Here is a 25907-nt window from a genome sequence, read left to right on the forward strand (position 1 = left end):
TCCCACGTACTGCGTGGATCTTTTGCTGTCACAGACAGCACATTCTGCTTTTGCATCTGTGAAAGCAACAGCACCAAAAGAGAAACCAAAGTAGCTGGAAACACARGTTACTTCCTTTTCAGCCACACGTGACAATTTAAAGCATCAGTACTGACCTACTGTCAGACAAACTTCACTTAAGAAAAGAGAAATGCAGTATTTGGGCCTGAGAGACCTACCTTATTTGTCACTCCCAAATGCAATATAAAGCAGTAACTTAAACAGAAACATGGCTAAGGCTCTCCTCTACCACTTAATGGTTAAGGTTAAYGTAGAGTGCAAAACACACCCAGGAAACATAACCAAGAACAACACTGGCAGCTGGTGGAAAGAATGAATGCTCTGCATATGACAGGGTGAGTTTACAAATCAGGGGGATAAGACGACACACAGAGAAAATCTCCCTACGACATCTGATGGCCTGAAGAGGTTGGTGTAAGGGACGAGACCCAAACCACCGCACTGTGAGCCCGAACCTCGCCCCAAAAGAAGGTTCCTGAAATGGGAGAAAGCCCCAGAAAGTCATGGGGAGGGGCCTGGTGTCACTTCTCTTGACTGACTGGTGTCTCAATCACTCCTGGAACCGGGGCAAGGGAAGGTTCTGGAAGCCCAGGAACTGGGGCAATAAATAGGGGCATGCAGGAGCCTGGGGCGGGTGCTTTACACCAAACACCCCTGTTGGCAGGTCCGATGCTGGATCCAGGACTGGTGATCTCCCTATCTCTTTATTTCTTTCTCTCTTTTTTCCTTCTCTTAAAGTTGTTAAGCAACGCAAAGCCTGCCTTGGTTTAGATATAATTGTGAGAGGACCAATGCTTGTAGGATATTTGTTCCTTTAAGGTTGAGGTTCACACATGTCTCATAAAGCCCCATAGCTCGGGTAGAGATAATTGTGAGAGGGCCAACGTTTGCAGGATATTTGTTCCATTAAAGTTGATGCTTATGTAAGGACCTCGAGTGTTATCTCGCCTTAGTCCACACCAAAGGGGATTTGCGAATCTGAGTCACCCCCCCCACCCTTTTTCGGAGGTGGGATGACACAGTTGGTCTAGTCCTCCACCCGACCTTCTAAGTTTCTGCTAACACTTACATTCAAAGCTCCATCTTGTAAAGCCACAGGTTGGGCAGAACTGAGTATCTTGTCCATCTGAACATTTCCTCCAAAGATCCTCCAGCATTCATAATGATACATACTTGACTAAATGTGTATAAATTCTTCTAGTTCCCAGAAGGAATATCCTCCCCTTATCAGGGGGAGGAGAAAATATCCTCCCCTCATTCAGATCAGCAATCTTGTTCGTACTTGTACCCAAAGGGACAAAAGATTTCCATCATGGATGCATTTTAGTGAAACAAAGCTTGCTTATTCTATTCAAGTGTAAAGTATTGTCAGTTCATGAGATGCTTTGAGTAGCACTCTATAGTAAAAAGAATATGTCTAGATGTTCAGAAGGTTGTGAAAGCCTTAACAGACGCTTAGATTACAAATCCGTGGGACGAACGTTTTTCTCAATTACCCTTACAGAGTAGGTAAAATGCTGAGTCCAAGTTCATGAGAACAACTATGGTAAGGTTAGTAAATTAAAAACAAACAAAAGAAAAAAAAAACACTCTATGATGGAAATCTCCCAGTGGTACCTTCCCCTTGATGGAACACACAGGGGTATGCCACTGAAAGGGAAGGAAAAAAAAAGGAACTTAGAAAACAGCTCAGACTTCTCTTGGGCAGAAACAGTTTCTCCTCTCATGCAGATCCTTCTTCCTACTGTCCGCAAAACACCTTCGTTTTCCAACCATGGATTCTTGTGATGATACTTCAGGGTTCCAAAAAAAATGCTAGGTCATACACATACATGAAATGAGCTGTTTCCCAGCTGCCTGCCACCACACAGCATCACATCAAGTAATTATTCTTTACCTCAACACCCTGTGTGGCAGGACAGCACCATCACCTATTTACAGACGGAGAAAATAAGGTAATGTGGTCACACTGGCAAACTGTGACAAATCTGTGAAAACATGGATCTCCCAAGGCCGTTCTCCTCTCTTGGCTTTAAACAACAAATATCTCTCCTGTGCAAAACATGAATCATATACATGAAAGTAACCATGCTGATGAATGGAAGTATCTTCATATCACCAAACAGATGCAAAACTCAGTAGCAGGGGAATTAGGAAGTTTGTAGCCCTTTCCCTAAAACCAGGTTGCCTTGTCCTAAAACCGGGAGGCTATTCTTCAGTCTGTGTCCCACAGCCAACCTAAACTTTTCATAAATTACCTTCACACAAAAACTTCAAGGACTAAAAGAAGCAATTCACAGAAACCATTGACGTACCTGCTGATTTTGGTCTTCCTCCAAAGGCATGGGTGCTGTCCGCAAGCCAGTGATCAAGTCCTCCAGGCGATTATGAACCTACAGAAGCATTAAAAGAAGCAAAAAAGCCACAGTGACGCTTTCCAGACTGAACTTCACACCTCATTTAAGAAGTATGGCCAAAAAGAAATGTCACAAACATTTCTCCCTCTCCCTACTCCTATACTACCTACCCCCTCCCTGTTCCAGGGATTAGAACAGCCTTGGCTTGAGGCTACCCTAAAATTGTTAGCAATCATCGCCTCAGCCATTCGCTTCAGGGAGAGAGAGAGAGAGAACCATGAGGAATACAAAGAGTTGTCAATGAACACAGACAGGAGTAGCTTCCCCATCCACGGGACATCTGAAAAGCACGCCATCTTCACCAAAGGGGAAGGAYAAGCACTGTGGCTGCCTGCCTTCTTCTTTGGCCAGCTGCAGTATAGCCCAGAGTTACACTTGCACATCTCGTCATTTTCAACACCCCTTCAGCCCTAATTAACAAAAACTCTGGGGGGCTGTAAGACCAAGGACTCTTGTTCACTAGACGGAGCACAAAAATCACTTGCTTTATATAGGCTACAGGCAAAGCACCTCATTTAATCAAATTCTAACCACTGAATTAGAGATACCTGGAAATTCCAAGTCTTGCACAGAGTTCTGCAAAAGATACCACAGGGATTCCTCTTCACTATTTCATGAAAAATAACACCAAGATGCTAAAGGTAAAAGCAATTCTGCACAGCAAAAGCTGCGGGGAATATAATTCTTGTCACAGTTTGATGATGCCAGCTAGGACTCAGGGATGAAGCACCTGGTACCAACATACCCCCAGAATATTTCACAAGGTATCCTGAAGAAGGCCTTTAATGATACATGTTGCAACATGTGTCTGAAGCACTGCCTGATGTCTTAATCATGATGATTGGTATAGAACAGCAAATATTCAATCCAGTATACGAGTGTCAAACCCTTACCCTCAAACAGTGTTAAGTAAGAATCAGCATAGTACCTTGTGAAAACTGTCAGAATCAGAAAGCCTGGGAATGGACCAGCAGGATTTCAAGAGCAGCCAACCTTCTGCAGACTGCAGGAAATGATTTCCCCTAGGCTCCCCAGGAAGATCTCTTCTGAAAATTTCCCCACATACATACATAACTCAGCCCAGTAGCTCATGAAAAAGGATGGTTATGACTAGCTTACTGAGGCAGTGGCTTGCAGATCTTTCTGAAGAACTTCGATTCTATTGGTCTGTTGTTTAGCTGTGGCTTCTAATCTGGCATTTTCAATTTCAAGTCTTAAAAAGAAATACAGGTTTTGTTATGGAAATCCACAAGAGCACAAATACTGACATAAAAATATGCTTCATAATCTAAAACAAAAACACATTTTAACTTGCTGTGATGCAACAAGGTAATCCTGTTGTTCTTACATAATTCTAGAAAGCGAAACCTTGTCTCACTGTTATTTTCTTACCGTTGCACATGTTCTTCCAGTTGTTTTACAGTAGTATTAGTTCCCAAAGAGGCTTCCAGAAGGTCTTGCAGTTTCTGTGAAGAAGCTATTACTTCCCTCTCCTTATTTTCTAAGGCAGTCTTCAAATCATGAACACAACACTCAGACTGAATATGCTGTTTTTCCAATTCCTGCAACTGTAAAACCACACTAAAATTTCAGGGTAGTCATCTTAGTTTTTCTATAAATGGGTGAAATGTTGCTGAAAAAAAATCAAATACTGCACATACCTGTGCATACTCTCTAGCCAGAGAATTGTAATGATTTCCAAACGCATTCAAATCTATGCCTCTACTAGCAACTGAACAAAATCTGTGTTACTGCATCATCTTTTATACTGGTTTCTGCCATCCCTATTTTGTTTTCCTAAAACTTGTCCTAAGCACTGACAATGCCAATCCTACCCTTTCAATGAGTCATAACAATTAGTATCCAATTGTTCCTGACTCCAAGGAAAGTACTGGTTTAAAAGTTCATTCTTCTAATGTGACTTCACTACTCGGTAACAACAATAAAATTATGATGATTTATATTTCAGAACTCCCAGGCCTTCATGCAAACACTTATACAAACACTGCAAAAGCTGGTCCCTATCTCAGAAAGCTGCTTACAATTGACTGGCAACAAGGCAACTAAAGAAAGACAAATTTCAGCAGGCTCAATGAGGGAGAAAAGAGAGATATGCAGATTAAGTTACAAAAGAATTCAGAATTGACAGCAAATTACATGGCTGCAGAAGAAAAGTACAGAGAGCAAAAAACCCACAAACGCACCAGTCCAGCATTTCTGTTGTTTTTCAGAAATCAGATACCCTACTTCTCCAAACCAAGAAGAATAAAATAAACTGGTGTGTCTATATGTTAAAAAGCTGCCTTGCAAATACAGACCTTTGTCCAAGCAAAGAGACATTGTGATCTCATGTCAAAGACCTTTCCAACCACGGACACAAGTTTATAAATAACGCGAGTCATTTACATGTCATTACATTGATCCTGTCAAAATTATTTCTGGGTACTGGGAAAACATTACCTTGTCCTTTGAAATTTCCCATCTAGTTCTTTACACAAACACCTGTGCTTATGCAAGACAAGGGACAGTGTAAGAGGACAGAGGAGGTAAGGACACTGTAAGAGACAGAAACCAGAGGAAAAAGAAAAAAGGTTACTTCAGTTTCTCAGAAGAGAAACTGATAGGGAAATATATAATTGCCCACTGATAGGGGATATATAACTGGTACAGGAACAGAGAAAAGAAGTAATTTGTAAACAAAGCAACCAAGTCCAGAGAACTTTAAGAGCACAGGGTTTGTGGTATTTCATAGCAGAAACTTCCTCAAAAAAGAAACAAATTCTAATTTCATTTACATGTTACAATTAGCTGTTAGTACAGTTACCTTACCTGTATCCTTTGTTTTGATGACAGTGGTATGTGTAAACAAGAAACGGAAAGGAGAGGGGGGGAAAGGAGGATCATTTTCAAAAAAAACTTTGAAGCAAAATAGAATTTTGGTAGCTAACAATAAAATTCCTACATACTAAGTACTTAGCAATTACAGTTACAGGCTTTTCCTACCTTGCCTTTAACCCTGTCCAACTCCTTTTGCAACCGCAGTTTGTCTTCCTCCAGGTCACTGCGATAACGTGTGGTAACTTCCAGCGAAGCTTCTGACATTGACCGCTTTTTAAGAGCATCGGCAAGCTCCTGCTGCAGCTGTCTGACCATGCCCTAACAAAATAGTTACATGCGTATGAAGAAAAGGGTAGGGACATGGACTATGCTCTTCTTTTCACTCACTACATCAGTCTTCAGAGTGAACTCAAAGAGAAGCAATTCTGCCCACCACCAGTGCGCATCTGCACAGCTGATGACTGCCATCCATCTTTGCCCACTGAGGAGATCTAAACTACTGCCATCTCTTAACGAGGGTTGTGGTTTCCTAATACTTAAAAACGGCTAAGTATTATTCTTCTTGGAACAGCACATAAACACCTATTGCAAGCATGTATCTGTATCTACCTATCTAGCTGTTTTTAAGAAAATGCCAGAAATCTGCTCAGATGCAAGTGCTGTCATTTGACTGCAGACATTACTCTGATCATCAAAGCCAGGGCTTCACATGGGATCCTTCTCTATGCTATTCTTCCACTACACAAATACAAACCAATTAATACACGTATAGCTGAAAGGTCTTTCAAAATACACTAAGTCTTTATTGAGCCAGATCCTCTTACAGTCTTCTTAACTGAGCTCGTTCTGAAGTCAAATCATCTTTATGCTGACAATTAGGTTTACTAAAATTTGGGTAGCTCATCTGTTCCTGCCAGCTACAAAAGGAACCTATTATTTTAGTAGTAAGAATATAAAGCAATTCACAGGGTAAAATGACCAACAGCACTGCTAGAGTTCTCCCCCCCGCCACTTAAAAGTAACTGACAAATGAGAAATAAGGTGGTTCAAGTGCTGTCTTGCTCAGAGATCTGGATTTGTTATTAAGAGGCAAGTGTGATTTCAGATCACTAATAAAGTCACCAAGGGACACAACCTTACACCACAGTGTCCAAATACGAACGCAATTAGTTCCTGTTTTCCAGCAAGGAAAGGAAGATTAAACAAAGGGAACCCTTTGATTCCAGGAAGAGTAATGATTTAAGAGGATTATATATGTCCCTAGGAGTAGCATCCAAAATAACTAATATTTTTCTTCCCCTTCTCCCATCACCTGCAGCTTTTTCAGTTATCTACCTACTCCTCACTGCTACCCCCACCTTTATGCTCTTCCACCCATTCTCAAACTCTGGACAAAAATCTTTCTACCCGAGTGCAACCCTTGAATCATGCCTGTTTCAGACACACAAAATTAGGCTAGCACTCTGCAGAGGAGCACACTGCATACTTGTGCACTGTGTCAATTTGTAGAAAGATACTGCTACTGATTTCCTAAGCAGTCATTCTCTCTGGTTGCGTAGTCTTTCGGAGAGCCTCAGAGGAAGAAATATGACTGCATCATAAGAGGGAGAAGAAAAAGCTTAGGACAGTGTCCAAAACCAGCTTCCCGAGGAACTGTCAGCCCCCTTAGAGCCCTCAAAACACATACATAGATTAACACCTGGACAATACTAATGCTCTTCAGTTTCAATACCAACTTGCGGAGAAGTGATCCTTTCTCATTAGAAGACAAAATAACCCCCCTTTTTTCTTTGCTTGGGACTCTGCCATCAGTCTCTTGTCAGCTCTTCTCCTTCCCTTCCTTCGCTGGTCTCCACTCATCTACAGTCAACTTGCTCCATCTCCTCCTCTCAACCTTACTTTGCAACATTTCTCCTCAGCATTCTCCTCCCTCCTTCCCCCATCACTTCACTTGTCTGCATCTCCATTTCTCAACTCTTGCATATTGGATGGTTCTAATTTTTATGCCGCTCGTTTGTGTCACCAGTGCAACAGATGTCGAGAAAATATGACGACTCCCTACGGCACCAAAACGATTAAGTAGAAGAGATGAAAAAAATCCTAAAGAAGGATCACCATTTCTTGATCAAAGTTTAGACTTGGATACCTTTTTCTGTTCTCTGCTCAGATCTGCACATTGACATCCTGTTTGCCAAAATCTTCCACAATTCCAAGAGAAACACAACAAACCAGAACAAGCCCCCATGGTGTATGCCCACGCATGTAAACTTATACCTGCTGAACTTTAGAAATGTAAAATAATTTCAAGAGCTGACAAATGTTAAATCATTCTTTATAAGTGTGTCCTTTACCTCTCTTTCTACTTTGTCAGTCTCATATTTAAAGACTTGTTCTCTTAAATCAGTACATTTGGCATTTAATTCCTTGTTTCTCTCCTCCATCAGGTAAGCTTGTTTTTCAGTATCAGCTCTGAGTTTATTGAAAATATCATTAAATCTGTCCTGGACATCGCTCACTACTTTTTCTTTGATGATCCCCTTGTTCTGCATATCTTCTAGCTGCTGACGGAGTAAAAGGTTTTCACTTTGGAGCTGAGCCAGTCGTTCCTGCATAGATTCTTGCCTTGCAATATATTTGCTTACTTGATCTTTCTCAAGCTGTCGAGCATGATCACATTCCTTTGCCTGACATTGGGCTTGACTTAATTCTTTTTGTGTCATTTCTAAAAGCAATGTTTTTTCTCTAAGCGTCTCTTTCAATTGGTGAAGTTCATTTTCTAGACTACTAGCTTTGCTCTCAGCTTTACTCAGCTGCTGAGACAAGCTCTTGCTGGTTTCTCGCACATCAGAGAGGTCGTGATGGAGCTTGTCCTGCAAATGAAGCCACTCATCACGTTCTCTCTGAAATGTTCGCTCAACATCGCTTTTCAATGCCTGATGACGTTCAAGTTCCTGAACAGCAGAATTCAGGCGGGAGCGAAATGATTCAATCTCTGTCTCTAGTCTATCTTTGCTTTCTTTTGTCTGCTCCAGTTTGGAAGTCAGTACTGCTGATTCTGTCTTTAATAAGTTCAGCTGTCCGTTGTACTGAAGAACGGTTTGTGTTAAAGCTTCCTCGTTTAGTTTAAGCTCCTTTTTAAGATCTTCATTTTTTTCTTTCAAGGTCTCATTTTCCTCTAAATATTTTGTTTCTTCCTCCTGGCTCCTAAGTCTTACTTGATCAGCTTCTAGTCTTAGTACAGAAATTTCATCCTGTAGTAATTGATTTTTGTACAACAGATCCTTTTCTCTCTCATTGCTGTTGGATACCTAAGTGATAAAGAATATGAATAAATAGCCAGTTGGGAGATGAATCTACAAAAACACTTGAGCATCAAACTGCTTTTTAACATTTGCAATACTGAAGCATGACTTCATACAGTAGCTTAAGTATTACCAGAAATATCACTCTGATCTCTGAGCCCATGCATGTGTACAATGAATGCACACACTGGAAGTATAATACACCCTTAAAACCCAAATGAATGTCCCAAGTCTAAAATGTCTTTTTTCCCCCCCCTAAATCCAGCAACCAAATAATAAAGTTATTTTAAATATCTTAACCATAAAATTTTTAAAATGACAGTGCTAGGTTGTATATGCATGGTATATTGTCTATTACAGGCCTTTAAAATATTCCCTTATAGGTAAATTTAGTTGTGCTATGAAATCTGGTAAAACAGGACCAGAAAAGGTATTTTTTTTCTCTGACATTTAGCTGAATTGCACTAAATATTAATGCTACTTCTCTTCAAATACCTCCTTAACACTTTAGCCTTCTGTATTGCTAAAGGTTAGCTATACAACTCAATCAATCATCCCCGGAATGTAGTACTCTTATAAATTTCCTGTTTATTATATATGCAACTTTTTTTCTACATTAGCATAGTCATCCTGTTTTTATTGGTTAGTGTAGCATAGAACAAATAATTCTCTGAAGCACTGGATCTGCACAATAAATTCAGTTAACTCTTTGCAGGATTTGTTTAAAGAGAGTTTATGATCACTTTTTCTCCTCCAATTATTTTAATTCCTAGAGAGAACTTCATTCATTGGTGATACTCCTTCTAATTTTAATTTGTGGAGGTGGAAGAGATATATATATATATTTAAGTAATTTTGATGAGGATATAACTAATTCAAAAAGCAAGCAATGGGATCAGATGCTGCACTGTAACTAAAACATTAAGAGATACTGCCCAACAACTTCTTTCCTGGTCAATCTCAGGGTACCGATGTACCTGAGTGCTGCTAGAAACCTTGAAATTGATGATAACATGTCTATAAAATGAAAAAATAGCAGATGGCTTAATAAATTGGGTAAACAGTGTCTTCTTTTGTGTTGTTTTCCTACTTGCACATGCACTTCAGGTATATACCAGACTGATGCTGCACTCCAGAATTTTTAATAACATAAGGAAAAACAAACAAACAAAATGGTATTTACACAGTTAAATTACTTTGATAAACCATAAATGATCTGGCAAAAAGGACAAAAATTATTACCAGAAAGATTTATCAAGCTTTTAGAATGAATATGGTGAAATTAAATGAATTAGAAATTAAATTGCCTACCTCTGAACCTTTTACTATAGTTCTTGTTTCTTCTTCTATTTCCTTCTGTCTCCAAAGATGACTGTTCAAAATTCCTTCTTGTAGGGCTCTGGCACTCTTTTCTTGAGAAAGCTGTCTCTGTGTTTCATCACGCTCTTCTTCAACCTACCATAATATATTTGAAGTACTTAAATCTTGAGAAAAATCAGAGCTAGCAACATTTCCCCCATTTTATTCTTCTTTGTCTATGAAAGAACTCTTTCACATCTCTTTGCTTCTCCAAAGTTATAACAATCCATCTTGCAAATCTAGATTTAATATCCTTTTGAAAAAAACTATTTTGAATGGCAATTTGGAAGTTTTTTTTTTTTTTTTTTTTTTTTTTAACTTGTGTCAATTTGGTGCAGGCCAAATCTTAGTTCTGAGATACTCACTGGGGGTTGTGTAGATCCAGGTGTTTGCCTGTTTAATTTCCTGGCTATTTATCGCTACAAGACAAAGTAGGTTGCATATTTTGCACTCATGTGAACCCAAAAGCAGCAATATAGTTATCTAATGCCTCTTCCACAAACAAGGTCTCTCTTTCATTAAGCATATTGGAATACAATGTCAATTAAAAAGCAGAAAAACAGGAGACAAGAGTCTAACTCAATATTTAATATACCTGTTTCAAGAGCGTTCTCAGTGTTATTAACTCCATTTCTAAATTCCTTGAGTGTAACTCAAGTTGTTGTTTCTCCTCCACTTCTTTACAATAGTGATCCTCTTCCTTTCTTAGCTGTTCTCTGGTTTTCTCATATAGCATTTCTACTCTGAGCCTCTTCTCCTCTTCTTGTTTCAAAGTAAATCTGGAATTTAACAAAAATTAATTGAGGAACAAATTCAGACAAAGAAACCTCAATGCTATTTGTGTATCCGAGTAAAGCACTGATCCAAAAAAAGTGAATATTCCATGCTGAACTTGCAGAGACAACTTAAACAATAAAAATGTTATATCCTTTCAGTTTATTTTTACTGTAATTTTTTAAAAAGAATTTTAACTTCATTCAATTAGCGGTATCAGTTACACAAGACACAGATATAATCCATTAAGTTATGTACAAAATAAATCATGTACTCATAAATTTACATCGATAAATGTACAGAAGTAAACATAGTTCTATAAATGCACACTTCATTCAAAAGGAGATCATCTGTAGTTTGAATACAGGCACTACAGTATAGAACAAATCCTGTATTTGTGTTCAAAACAAAAGACCACAGCTTGAGATGGTGGATCATAAGGGGTAAAAGAAAGAATACTGCCTTCTTCTCCCACCCCCCACTAGAACTTCTCTGCAAGTATAAATACATAGAGACATGGCAATTTACTATAATTAAATGTGTGAGTTACTAGACTAAAGCATTGTAAACTTTTACTATGAAAAATCTACATTTTCTTAATATGTTGAGCATCTCCTGCATATTATGGATTCACAGTGACCTCAAGTAATACTAATAAAACAGCATACCACTTATCAAAGTATTTTTAAGAGAGCCTTCTGTAAAACTAAAATAAACTGCTACCATAGAAAAAGGAAGCAATCTGTATTTACTCAAGAATTAGGTCAGTGATCGAAAATAGGCTTAGAAACACATGGTGTTTAAGCTTAATAACATTAAAAACTGTAATTTTTTAAAACTCAGTGGATCTATACCTGGAAGAAACAATAGCAATTTAATGTTGAAGCAAATCTATAATGAAAACCTTAGGAAGATAACTTTTTTACTAACTGAAACAATCAGAAATAAGCAGTTATAATTTTTGTAAGTGTAGAGTTAATTCTGTTTTGACAAGTTGTTTAGAAAAAAATATATTACATTTTTTATTATTGATAGTTAGTTGGCAACTTTGAAATAACAGGGTGAGTCAAATCCAGGCCAAGCAAGTTAGAACCAAATCTAATTATTCCTTTAAACACAAATTGGGATCATAGGATAATTCAGGTAGGAAGGGACCTCAGGAGGCTCTAGACCCACCTTTTTCCCAAAGCAGGCTCAGCTCTGAGGTCAGACAAGGCTGCTCAGGGCTTTATCCTGTACAGTCTGGAAAGCCTCCAAGGACAGAAAAATGCACAATCTCCCTGGACAACCTGTTCCACTGCTTGACTGTCCTCATCATGAAAAAGTTTTTCCCTCATATTCAGTTGGAATCCCTGATGCTCAAGAAAGGACCTGGCTTAGTCTTCCTCATAACCTCCTCGTACTTACTGGCAGGCTGCTGCTGTTAGGTCCCATCAAAGCCACCTCTTCTCCAGGCTGACCAAGCCCAGCTCCCTCAGCCCCTCCTCACATGGCAGGCACTCCTGCCCCCAGCTAGCTTCAGGGCTCTCTGTTGAGCTCGCTCGCTGTTGAAAGATCAATCTCTCTCTAGCACTGGGGACCTAAAATTGGACTCCATCCTCTAGACACAGTCCAATGAGTGCCGAATAGGAGGAGGATAATCACTTCCCTCAGTCTACTGCCTGTGCTTCTCTTCATACAGCCCAGGTTCCTGCTGACCTTCTTAGCTGCCTGGGCACCCTGATGCCACTTTATGCTCAGCTTGTTCTCTGCCCAGACCCCTGGAGACCCCCAGACTCCCAGCAGAGCTGCTCCCCAGCCAGGCAGTCCCCAGCATGCATCATTGCAAGGGTCTCCTCCTTCCCAGGTACAGGACTTTACATTTGCCCTTGCTACATTTCATAAGGTGCCTGTTGGCCATTCTAGTCTAAAATGATGTAAATAGTGTTTAAAAACCTCATGCCATCTACATCAAGTTCAGGAGCAAGGGGAAATGGGCAATCCCAAATTTGACTTTCCTTCACAATCATTTCCAATTAAAAAAAAAAAAAGGAAAAAGAAAAAAGATCACTTTATTCTGAGTTTCATTCTGCAGAGAAGCCAGAATTCCTAATATTATACACTAACAAACTTTGCAAAGACAAGGAGACATTAAACATAAAATTCTTATACATCCTTATAAACCTCATTTTCCCATAGTCTGTTCTCTTCTCTTGCATAAAAAAACCCCCCAAAAACAAAAAAAAACCCAAACCTAGATGATTTTACATGGTGCTAATGTCCAGGCAAATTGTTTTTCTGACATTATGTCCTTTAAAGCATGACTGATTGAAAAAGAACAAACCTACAAGACTAGAAAGTTTTCATCCTCTCAACTATACCATCAGCATCCTCTGGAAATGAATAGCGAAAGGATAACATATGTTACGAGAATGCAAGATTACACACTTAAGGCTTTGGATATCATTTTTCCATTCCACTTCTTGATAAGCCAATATGGATTTCAAATCTTGAGTCTCTTCCACTATTAATTGTGACTCCTTCTTTTCACTTTCCAATTTTCTTACTTCTCTCCAGAGCGCTGTGTATCGATTTTTTTCACGTTCTATTATCTGCTCATATTCAAGAAGTATGTTTTGAATTTTCAACAGACTAGCAGAACCTATTTGGAGATTAAAAAAATAGAGAGAAAATTGCACATATGCACAAATACTTTCTAATGTGCAAGTTATTAATTTCATAATTTGCCAAAGTTTTAACATAGTTTATTAGAAATAATAAATGATGTTTATATGTATATAATGCTATGTGTATGCATGCAAGTATATTATGACAGTAGATTTTATATATATATTTTTAGTGAAGCCAATACTTTGCTAGTTGAGGGTTTGCCCCCTATTGAGGGGCATAAAGGGAAAAAGGAAGATATATCTTTCTAACTTTTGATGACTACATCAGAATGAGTTGAACTTGAGCAAGCTGAATGAGTTGAGCTGCAACTTACAAGCACGTACTACTCCAATTCTGACTAGAGAGAACCAATGGTAAATAATTAAGGTACGTCTGCTAACAGTACAAACACCTAAAGTTAGGTGAGATGAATTCCACATCAAGTGCAGGAGTCTGCATTTTCTGGGCACCTCTGATCATGAAAAAACATTACATCAAAATAGAAAACTAAAATACCTGGGATTGTATACAAAGAAATCATATGTTTAAAAACAAAAACAAAACTTGTAACAGGTGAAGACAAAGTGATTTGAAAACTTACCTGTATGATCTACACTCAGCTGTTCTATCAGCAACATCGCCTCTTTGTAGGCTGACGTTGGCAATTCAACATCCTCTGTAGTTGTGTCAGATGACTGAGTTAAATCAAGGTCAGTGACATCCATTTGTATGCTGATCTACAAACAATACAGTATTTTCTGCATACAACAGTATATAGATTATTACAAATGCAAGAATTATTTGTTCTTTCATTCACTGCCCATAGATCTGGCTCAAATATGATTAAGTTGCACACAAGCAGCAATTTGTGCATCTGGTGAACTGCTATACAAATGCTATTCCCATTTAAGTGTCTAAAAGCTGATATAAAATATTTAATAGAGAAAGTTATTTTACAGTACCTTGTTCCTTTCATTCCCTCTTTTTGCTGCAGGTCTAGAAAACAGAAATAGATTTTGGTATTAGAATGCTTATATTGCATTATGAATAATATTTAAAATTGCTCTAAAAACTTAATTTCATAAGTGAATTAAACTAAAATTTAGTAGAAGAATTTTGTTAGATATAGCTGAAGATTGAAAAAACCTTATCTGTACTATGTCTAGTGGAAGGATATTTTAATCACAAAATATTAAGCAAAAAGTTGAAATAAACATCACACTCTTTGGAAACTGCATTTTGCTCAAAATGATAGGAATCATGCAGCCACATAAACACCTACATCAATGAATTATCTGTATCGCTTGTTTTATACCAGAGCTTTAGCTCTGTTTTCAGCATTGAGAATCCTTGTCATACAAGTCAAAGCAGCATAATTTGGGGTTCTCTAGTCATGACAGTGTCACTGTCAGCTTGATGAATGACCAATGTAGCTTATTTAAGCAACCATTCCAATTATCTCTGTATGGAAGACCTACTGAGTTCACTGCTCCATTTGAGGTAGTTTCAGGCAAGCAAAACAGAGCGAGTTTAAAAAAACCTGACTCTTCAGGGAAACCTACTCTTCAGCAATAAATAACCGCCTTTAACCTGTGTTCACAAGCTCTAGCCTGTTTTTCCTTCTTGCCACTTCATGCATCTTACATGCTACATACAACACAGTGCTAAGTCAGAGATCCCTGAGCTAGTTCCAAGAAAACTGCTCTTTATATTGTACACACAGTGGATTATAGTGATACAAATGCAAGTTTCAACGAGTATGCAGCTATCTTAGAGCTGCATTATGAAGGGGCTAGTTAACCTTCTCTCTCTGTGTTAGCACAGGCATATGAGATGTAAAGAAAAGGAGAAAAAAAATTCAGAAGCCTATAATGAAAAACATTTGCATTTTCATGCATCTAGTGCATTTCCCCCCTTTTTAAATAGGGAATATATATATTTACACATGCACAAACATATATAAATGTATGTACATATATATACACATTCAGGTAATTTAGCAGTTGTGCACATCCAACCTTATCATTAACTTGACTAGCATGTTCAAAGCATCCTAAGCAAAAAGGAAGCATTCTGAAACACAAAGGGCATTGGATAATATTGCCACATGAAAGAACAAGTATCATTGTACACATTAGGTTTACAAAACTTTACCTTTAGTTTTCAGGTCAATTTTTATTATTAAGTAAGTTTTATTTCTAATATTCCTTCTATTCAGTACCTTTCTTCATCTTGGGATGTTTCGCTGAAAGTGCTATCATCCAATACTTGAAAATGAATCCCACTGGAAGAACTCATCTGCTGATTAGCCTTTTGCTTTGAAGTCTGTTTTTTACTCCCATTTTTTTTTGCACCTTTTGCATTCAGGGCAGATTTACTACATTAAACAGGAAGAAAAAAAACATCACCAGTTGAGTAATTTTAAATAACACATTTCTGTGCAACAGACATACTTCAGATGATGCTCAGAAACTACTTAGAAAAATGTCTGTGATAAAACACAGGCTTGACTCCAAGGATGCTGAAAGATATCCAGGTATTTAAACTCCTTCTTCTAGAAATAGGGGGGAAAGGTGGAATCTGATGTAGACTCAGGTAAGCTGGAACACATATCTACCCTCATTAGAGGAAGTGTATGGAGCAGAGATTCAACCTGAAGGAAAGGCAGGAAAATACAACTGTTCGGGGTTATGTAAAAGTATCTTCAAATATCTCTCACGGAGATTCACTGAAACAGATCTCCCCTGTGATTTGTAGCCTGCCTTCTGCCTGACAGACATCCATTTTGCAAGTGGCCTGGAGTCATCCAGAACAATCAACAGAAGAGACAGAAAGCGGGCTTGCATCAGTGAGACTTTGCTCAGCTGGTAGTCTTCCTGCACATCAGGATTATCATCCCATGTTTCAGAACTGAGTAAAATTAGTCCTTTCTAGTCAGTGTGCCATTTGGAAATATTGTATAAACACTGTCTGACAATAAACAAACAAACAAACAAACAAACAAACCAGCACTTCACTCCTCTTCTCTATAGACAATTAGATTTGTAGAGGTTGTGGAGGTACTTCTCTACTTCAAGGTTTCATGGTTTCTTCACAGAGACTCTTGTCTGTCTCCCTCAGGAGCACACCCAGCTTGAACTACTAGGGCTGATTGTCAGGGCCTAAGCCATGAAAAAGCAGCAGCCCCAGTGAATATTCTCACTTAAGTCCCATACCTGGTGCATCAAATACAGGCCTAAACGTTTGGCTGAATTAAAGCCGGCATGCTCAGGGTTATGGACCTGAGTTCCACAAAAGTTCAATTTATGGCAAAGGCAATTCATTCCATTAATATATTATTTCAGGACCTTGCTAATGAGTTTTCTTGAGGAGAATTTTGATATTGGCAGTGAATACAGAAATGTCATAACTACAGGAAGTGAATTAGCATGAATGACTACCCCTGTTGTCTTGAATCACCTATCTGTTTATGAGGGCAGAAAATACAACTACACTAAGGCAGATCTTTCAAATTTCTATACAAAGTGGATGAGAGAGCAAAGACTACTCTAATACATCAATTAGAAGTGTTACACTAACAGTTTAGACAAACTATTCTGCTCTGAGGACACAATTGGCAAAGCAAAAGGAAGATCCTGTACATAAAAAAACAAAACAAAAAAACCCAAAAAACCCTTGTGGTGTCTTCTGCTCACACACATGAAATAAAACTGTCTGGTCACGTACATGAAATCAGGCAGGCACTGTCCATGTGTGCCTTCTTCAAACCTTTGGGATCAATATGGTAATACTATCTTTCCCTTTTTCCTGACAAAGAGGACTTAATGAAAAAGAAAATACCAATTGCATGACGATCACTAAAGTCACCTAGAAAAGGGAGAAAGCAAAGTAAACTGCAATTCCCTACTTTTTTTTTCAGGGTAGCCATTTCTCATGAAAACAGCTGTTTTTTCTTGTCTCCAGCTTTGAAGATATGTTTAGCCTCAGTATTGACAATGAAGGCAATAAATTTGAGTGTCAATTATGAACTTAGTTCTTCCTAAAAACAATATTTTTCTTAAATGTTCTAGAAATAGTGGATTACTCAGTGGGGCCTTCTGTATTTAGGAAACTACTTCAGAGTACAAAGTTTTTTTAAAAAAAAGCTAAACTAAAGGCAATTAGTTTTACAAATAAGAATTAGAGATTGTTTTATTAGTTTACCTTTTCAATGGCATTTCAATTAATTTTGATCTCTTCTTGGACGAAAAAAACTTTTTGTGTTTTTCTTCTTCCATTTCTTCATTCTCTGTTCTAAGACAGTCACTCTTCAGAGGAAGCCTTTGTTTCATTTGCTGATTAGTAACATCGCCTGGCAGTATGTTTAATTTCCCAAGATCTTCTTGTTTCGCCACTGTCTGCTTTTTGAAACATCTTTTCTTTCTTTTTTCCTCCTCAACCTACAGAAAGAAAAGTTAAGCTTTATATATTTCTCCTCATTTCTTACTATCATTAAGAGGGAAATACCATACCCAAAATTGAATAATTCAGTTTTTACTTCTAAAGCCATGTAATGTGAATTGAAACATTTCCATTTTAGAGAGGTATTTTCATAAAATTATACTACAAAATATATCAAGTCACTGAAAGTACTTGGAATTTACTCATGATTAAAAATATATGATGAAAAACATAGCCCTTAGGAAAGGAAACAATAGTATATCTTGAACATGAACAATGGAAAAGTAAAGGCATTACTGATGGACAGAAAATTAGAAGGAATGCATAATGTTAGCTGTAAAAATACAGGAGATAAGAGTCAAAGTGTTCTGGACTGTTACTTCCTTAATAGAGAATAAAACAAAACAATAAAAGCAATAAAACACCAAAAAATCCACAAGCAGGAATGGTTACACAGCAAACATGAATTTCAATGAAGGGCAATGAAGGCACACCATGCACAAATCACAGCAAATGCAGATTAGTCAAGACCCTGTTCAGAAGCTATTTTCATTCTTTGATTCAGAATCAGAACTAGTGTTATTTTGTGCATTTCTTTTTATAGCAATGAACTGATAACTACTTACACTGGAACTGAGTGCCACCTGTTGTTAAACTAGAACAATAATACATTCTAGATTTTCTCAGAACCTTCTAATTACATAATGGGAAAGAGGACAACTCTCCACAGCTCTCTCTATTCACACATAATGTACTTCCATTGAACCAAAAACCAATTTGCACAAAGCACCTTTCCTTAATGATGAATAGCTAAAGTGAACAGGACCATTGGTATGGAGAAAGACTAAAGAATGAGGAGTAGCAGGTGAACTTCTACCTCTTTTTGCAGCTGTACCTTCTCTTTCTCCAAAGTCAGGAATACTATTTGCAGCATTCCTACCTTACTCTTAAATCTTTCCATATCTTGCTCTAGTTCTTCATCCAGATTCCTTTTCAGAATGCCACAAGATTGCTGAGCATTTTCAAAAAGACATTCAATTTCTGTTTCTGCTATTTTATGATTGTTAATAAGGTAGTCTCTGGAAACATCGTCATTAAAACAGGAGTCTCTTCCAAATTCCCTTTCTGTTACAAAACAAAGTGCATTTTCATCATTTGTAGAAACAGGTTTTGTCTTAGGAAAAATATTAGGCACATCATCCAAAATGCTTGTTTTTAAGTAATGTCTTGGAGAGTATTCAGGACTTCCTTCTACACTTCTACTACTTCCATTCTCATTCTCTTCCATCTCCACAGTAGGTATTTGCTTTCCCTCTTCTTTTGCTATAGGTACTTTCATATTATCTGTATCATTACTGCAATTTTCTTCAACTCTACTGCAGGTATTTTTCAAAACAAACGTATTTAAGTTATTTTGATCAGGAAGGACACCAGGACTTGGAATTATGATTTCCATTTTGGGTTGTTTTAGGTCTAGCACAAGTTTCATATCTCCAAATTCATGTTCACTTTCTATCTTATTACTTGATTCTGTCACACGAGATGAAACTACATGAAAACTCTTCAATTCTTCACTGAAGTCGTCTTCTGACATTTCTCCAACAAGGGAAGCAGTTTTATCAGTTTCATTAACTTCACCAAATATCTGCTTCAGCTCTGCTGCAATGTTTTTAAAATTTGTTTTCAACTCCCTTTTCTCATTTTCAACCCACATTCTTTCATATCTTTCTTCCCAAGGTTTTGGACTTAACTTCTTGTCAGTACTGTGCAATTTCTCATTTTGTGCTAGGGCTTCCCGATGTGAAATTTCTGCTTTGTCAGTCTGATTTTCATGTGTTGTTTTCTCTATCAAGTTGGTAGTTTCTAAAACATATTTATCCTTAAGTAAGCAGGTGCAGACAAAAAGATTACCAAGAGAAAGGAAGTTACAGTTAATCTAAGTAAACTCATCATATTCAACTTTACAAAAGAAATTTTGAAAGCAATTGTTTATAATCAAAACAAGGGAAAGTAAATTAAAGCTTCACTGAACCATCATTTTCTTAAAAATAAAAAAAAATTAGAGATAACAGTCTTCCTTGAATTAGATTTGTCTGGACATTAGGGTTACTTTTACCTTTTAGCCTGCCTCCTCTCTGTAACTCGTGGCATTTGTCACTGTAAGGACTTGATTTATTCCTGTTTCACTGCTATAATACAATTATTTTTTACAATTGCCTAAGTTTTCCCACCCTCCTCTCTTCATTGCTCTCTACCATCTGGCATTATACTGATCCTGGACAGCTGAGCTAATACAGCATGAATAACCTTAACAAGCTTTTTACAGTCCACCAAAAGGAGAACTGGCTGTTAGGATTAGTTTTTCACCTGACACTTAGAAAACTTAAACTCCATTCCAAGCACCAAAGAAAAGCATTTATTAGGCAAACCTGTCCCTTCCTTCCCCATCACAAAATCAGAAGCCCAAGCTTCTCAAAACCATACCAGGCTTCACCCCCACCCACCAGCTCTTCTCCCCAGTCTCCTTACTCCTCTAACCCCATGCTCCATTGCTCAACAGTTCTGGCTGCTCACGTCCTCTGTCACCAAAGCGCTCCCTCCCCATGTGCCTCCCCAGCTCAAACACCCTTTCGAAACAGGGCGTGCAGTTCTGGTGTCCCAAAGGGACAAGATCTCCTAACTCCTTGCTCTCCTTTCTAGTTAGCCAGGCCCTTTTCTCCCTCCACATTTTAGCTTCAAAACAATTCCTCCTTTCGCAATGGGGAAGCAGCATCTCAGCCAGTCACAGTCTCTCTCAGCCTCTTCTTCTCCAATCTCTTTGCCCAACTGTCACCACTTTCCAATAGGCCTAAGTGCTGTGCTGTGTCCATTAAAATCAAGTGCATCCCTCCTCCATGATGCCTGGGTACAGGGCAGAAATAGCTTGCTCCACTGTCCATTCAGGTGTTACAGAAGACTCCAAACACTCACTGGAGACCTCCCCTCTATCCAGACCTGACCTGTATGCCTAGTACAAACAGAAGCCCTGCCTCAGACCCCAGGGGATACAACACCTTGAAAATAATCTCTTTCTCAACATTTAATTTGGCCAAAGGAGGGGATATTTTGGAGGCAGAGAAAGCATCCAGTTGGTCACCAAATTTCAAGTTTTTGTTTGACCTCTCGTCATACAAACAGAAAGGCCTAGAGCATTTTATCTGAAAGATCGGCAGATGATAAAACATGGACAAATCTTACAAACACTCAAATGCATTTTGCATGGAAAATAAAATATACTCAACTGCACTGTTTCTCAGCACTGCACACTTAAAGAAAAACATTGGTCAAAAATCAGGCAAATCAGCTGGAAACAGAATAATATAATGGCAAGTATCCATCATAATAGCAGGCATTTTATACAACCATAGGAAGACTGCAGTCAATTTGACTTCAGATTATAATACAACTTTCACCTATAAGACTCTTCTTTTGGCATTGTTCATTGACTGGTAAGTTTTCTTTTGCCTTAATGTTTAATAAAATTGTCCAATTCAAACTCTAATTTAAAATATTTGGTTTTACATACCTGCCTCCCATAGTTTTCAACAGGATCCTTGATGGCTTCCTGTTTTTCAGCTGAGGATGACACATGAAAGGTAGGTTCCAAGTACTCACCTATAGTGAAAACCACATTTTTTTAAATAACAAATGTAAGTTAATACAATTTATTTATGCCTAGAGTGCATCCTGAATCATCATATTTATGAGAAAGCCTTAACACAGACTAATATATCCCCCCAAACTCATTAAATCCTAAAGAGAAAACTCTCTCTATTATAGTGTTATATAATAATATACATATGTATAAAATATATAATGTTAGCATAGTCACACTGCATGCCATACAGTAACTAGCTACATTGCTCCAGCAATTTTCATTTCCCTCTCTCGTGCACAGAAAATCATGAACAACAAGATCACATGCTTGAAATCTTCAAGGCCCCAGATCTGTTCAGTGCATAAAAACAAAGTTGTCTCTAGACAAGAATCCAGACTGAGTATTTCATGAAACAGCCATCAGTAAAACTGCTGCCTCATCTGTTGTAGAAGATGGGGAATGTACACTGGATGAAAGAAGAGTTCGTGAAATGTAAGAAACGGCCCACAGTCAAGACATTTCATTTGTACCTTGGAAAAATGGATTTCACGCTTTTCTCTCAAATTCCTATATAATATCAAAGCTTTTCTCTCAAATTCCTATATAATATCAGACAGATCACAAACTCCTCAGAAGTAGTCATTCAGTCTGGGCTCCCCATTTTGGGGAAATACTTTGAAACTCTGAAGGCCCGCTTTCAGACATGATGAGCAGTCCCAGCTACAACTTAGACACAGCAACTCATTGTTATTCTCTGTGTGGAAGATGCACTTTGAACACAGAACTATAAAGTACCCAAAAAGAAACAAAGTCCCAGCAGCTCAAGTGCGGCACCTAAAACAATCACTCTGTACCCCACTTCCTACTCAAAAATTGTGCAGTTTCCACACAATAGCCTTCCTATATGTACATACAGCTTCAATGCTAAGCAGGGACACAATCCTCCATCCTTCCTACAGGGAAAGTAAGACAGGGAGAAAATAGGTATCATGATATGCATACACAAAAGGACCCAGTATTAACAAGTCACATGGCCAACCTCACTTCTGTCATTTCCTACTTTAGGTGCTTCATTTCACAAGCTTTCACTTCAAAGGGATTACATTAGATACATGCCTAGAGTTATATAACTTGGGCATCTAAACCAGGAACCTAAGCTTCTCAAACAGTCATACAACATCCAGAGAGCAATTCTAACCTCAAGTTACACAGCATGAAATCACATCCCTCTACTCCATGTCATTCCCAGCTATTGGTGTGCACAATTTTCTAGATTTTTGTAAATTAAGTTTTCTGGGTATTTTATCATAAGGCATTTGCCAACACACTTTAGTCATTAGCAGGTTGACTGCACTTATTTCTACAAGCTAGTTATAAAGATCTATTGATGACTATGAAGCAGCTCAGATAATCTAATGATGAGCTCCTCATGCAGTTGAAAATGCATGAGGAATCTCTGTCTTCAAGTAAATTTGAACAGCAGGCAGTAAAGCAAGCTTGGGGACATTAAGTAATGAGAAGAAAAAGACAAAAACAAAACCCTTTCCCAACCAAGCACCCACTTCTTACATACATAGTGAGGATAAGGTTCTGTAAATGAAACAAGTATTTTCCCCTTTTCTTTCCTCCCCCCCTTCAAGCCACCCATCCGTAAGAGAACACGCTAACAATAGGAACAACATCAACTACAGGATACCAATCCCTTCAAAAGGATCTGTGCTTTCTCCTGTATGACTCAGATTATGCTTCCTTCCCAAGCAGATTCCTAAGTGGGCACAGAAAGCCACTCCAGAAGCACAGCAGATGCTGCTTGGGAGTTTCAGCTGGAAGGGTGTGCAGAAGATTGGAGCCCAAGAGAAATATCTGCCTAGACATCCCACTGGCTCATAACATCCTTTCAGAAAACAAAGGAAGATAACTCAGAGAACAGAACTGGACACAAACAAGCACCCAGTGTGTCGGTAATCTGTATATAAGCCTCTTATTAGGTGATAATCATTATAAAAACGTAAGAGTTTATACATTCAGTATGCTCAGAGTTTCATATCTACTAATCCCAGAAACCTCTCCACTCTAACTACAGTAGGGGTGATCAATTGCTCAGACAGAAGGGACCGCTTCTATACTGTCACCATGAAGGTGTGCTCGCCAGATTTCCTCCTCAATACGTGTCTCCTATTACTTCATCAATGTTCATTCAGGTCACAAGCTGCAACATGTACGCAGCATCCAATCACACAACTTGGTATGTGTGGTCACTCCCATCAGGTACATGGGGACCCCTCAATTTTGATAAAAAAGACAGAGTAAATATTTTGTGAATGCAGAAGAGCTGCAGCGCCTTTCCTGAAGAAGATGGCACAACATGGACTGAATGAGCTATTCTGGTAGCCTGTATCTGCCTGAAAGCTAGATAAAAATGGTCCTACCAGCACCCAAAGTCTTGTACTGGCCCTCTAAACATGCATTTCTCATGCTCTATTCAAATGTTTGGGTTCTGTTTCAGAGACCAGACACTTCAGAATTAGGTGCTACAATGTCATGATTGGAAGCAACCCAATTTCCTATTCAGTCTTGCCCTTTATGACTGATGGTAAAGTTTTCAGCAGCAGCTGTTGGAGTCTGGAATCTCAGTCTTCAGATAGATTGTATGAACTGTGAAGCCTATATGGTTGGGGTTTTTTTCCCCATGGGGTTTAAGCAATGTTGAAAAGTCTGTACTATAGGCACAGAACAAGGAGAAAGGCATGGAAAGATGAAAGGCTACAATGTTCTTCTGTTTGCAAAATTCCAGTTTTCACAGTATCGGTAACTCTAAACCTCTGGAAAAAGTAATTCATAAGCATAACCTAAAAAAAGCATCTCTTCCTTCAGGTGTTGCAGGCAAAAATTCTCCTCAAGGAGCACTGATTCCAGAGTCTGTGATTTCTGTATCATTGTCTGCTATCAACATTAGGAGAGAGGTATGACTGCCCACTGACAAGACTTCTCCACTTCTAGTGCAGTGTAAACTTAAATTAAATTCCATCAGTATTTCCAGCCATGTATTACTAGCACATATTTTTATTACTGGATACCTGCAGTGGTGTTAGATGAATCCTACTCATGCCAAATGCACAAAAATGCCCATAGCAATCCCAGTGCATCCAGAAGCTGTGAATCCCCCACCTTTTACTCTGCCTGCTCTGCAGCAAGTACCAAAAAATGACCTTTTGTGTTTTGTCCAAATATCCTTCACCTTTCCTTTCTCTTGTAAGATTGCCCTCTTCCCAAATTGCCTTACATAATGATTTTTTGCAGATTACAAACCAAAGCAGCTACTCTTCCGTACAGGGAACATGTGAACACAAGCACTTGATCTTGATCCAAAAACATGTTCTGAAAAAAGTATTATTATGAGTCAGTAACAAGGGGAGCCAAACAGAAAGTTTTATCTTTCTCATTTTACATTTAAACTTGCAAGATACTGTACATGTTTATGGAATAAACTTATGAAGAGTGGCACTCTTAACCCTTTTAGCACTAGAAATATTTGAGCCAGGAAAATCACGATGCTTTGCTGAAGCAATATAAATCGCTTAAGTCCAAATAGAGAAGTTTGAGAGAAATTTTCATGTGTATTCTTAATGCCTGATCTTCAAAATAACACATGAGGGAGAAACAATAAAACTTACGAATAAAAACATGCATGAAAAATAAACAGCTGATATGAAATGAGCTATAACAATACCATCTTTCCTTTCTGTGTTTGCAATATTGTAAAGTACTGGTCCACTACTGGAGCTCCATTTCATACTACTCTGGTAATACAGATAAAACAAATCTTGTGTTCTCATTAAGCAACTTTCACAACCCTTTATGCTTCTGACAGAACACACCATCACTGCAAAATAAAGGGCAAGAGAAGGGTTCCTGTTGCTTACACATTGTGAATACACACACACACTTCCTGGAGAGAAGCTTAACCTCTGTTAGCTCAAGAGAAACAGTACATTTTTCCTAAATGAGAAGGATGAAGAACAACTTGAAACTATTTGTATATCATACTTGCAAGTTACAATCATTTTCTAGATTCTTTCCAATTACCTAACTCATTTACTTTCTTATATCTGAACTCACCTCCCTCTGGTTTATATTTTCAATATCCGATTGTCACAGTGGAAACTCTAAAGCCTGAATGGGGAACTGTTTCTCATCTGATTAACAAATACACAAACATATGTTAAAACAAAGACGCTACTGAGTTTTGAGAAACTACAAAGAACCATTAAGGTCACATATCTCCTCTCTAATGTATAGAGGGTCAGCTAACTGCTTTACTTTTAAGCCTGGTTTCCAAAGTATAGAGAATTCCTGAAAACACACTGGCATCCTGTTATTTTCTTCCACCCTGCCTTTCTTCCCTGCTTCCTTCCCCTAACTCTGAACCAG

The 25907-nt window shown here is 38.3% G+C and overlaps 1 protein-coding gene across 1 annotated transcript in view; it reads right to left on the reverse strand.

Moving 5' to 3' along the window:
* Positions 1 to 6: 6 nt before the first annotated feature.
* The window catches only part of LOC112962125 (trichohyalin-like), a 48988-nt gene continuing 23087 nt past the window's right edge, over positions 7 to 25907 (reverse strand). Inside the window, exons 17-31 of the mRNA XM_026058021.1 lie at positions 24786 to 24854; positions 21405 to 21493; positions 18717 to 19718; positions 17603 to 17838; positions 15621 to 15776; positions 14362 to 14395; positions 14001 to 14136; positions 13178 to 13391; positions 10572 to 10755; positions 9929 to 10072; positions 7667 to 8623; positions 5481 to 5633; positions 3870 to 4045; positions 3597 to 3690; positions 7 to 2453 (exon numbers count right to left, since the gene is read on the reverse strand). Coding sequence (XP_025913806.1) covers positions 2355 to 2453; positions 3597 to 3690; positions 3870 to 4045; positions 5481 to 5633; positions 7667 to 8623; positions 9929 to 10072; positions 10572 to 10755; positions 13178 to 13391; positions 14001 to 14136; positions 14362 to 14395; positions 15621 to 15776; positions 17603 to 17838; positions 18717 to 19718; positions 21405 to 21493; positions 24786 to 24854 — 3743 coding nt within the window. The 3' untranslated portion in view covers positions 7 to 2354. The remainder of the gene's footprint in view (positions 2454 to 3596; positions 3691 to 3869; positions 4046 to 5480; positions 5634 to 7666; positions 8624 to 9928; positions 10073 to 10571; positions 10756 to 13177; positions 13392 to 14000; positions 14137 to 14361; positions 14396 to 15620; positions 15777 to 17602; positions 17839 to 18716; positions 19719 to 21404; positions 21494 to 24785; positions 24855 to 25907) is intronic.

The sequence above is a fragment of the Apteryx rowi genome, unplaced genomic scaffold, assembly GCF_003343035.1.
Source record: "Apteryx rowi isolate R43461 unplaced genomic scaffold, aptRow1 scaffold_1418, whole genome shotgun sequence".
In the NCBI taxonomy this organism is placed as follows: Eukaryota; Metazoa; Chordata; class Aves; order Apterygiformes; family Apterygidae; genus Apteryx; species Apteryx rowi.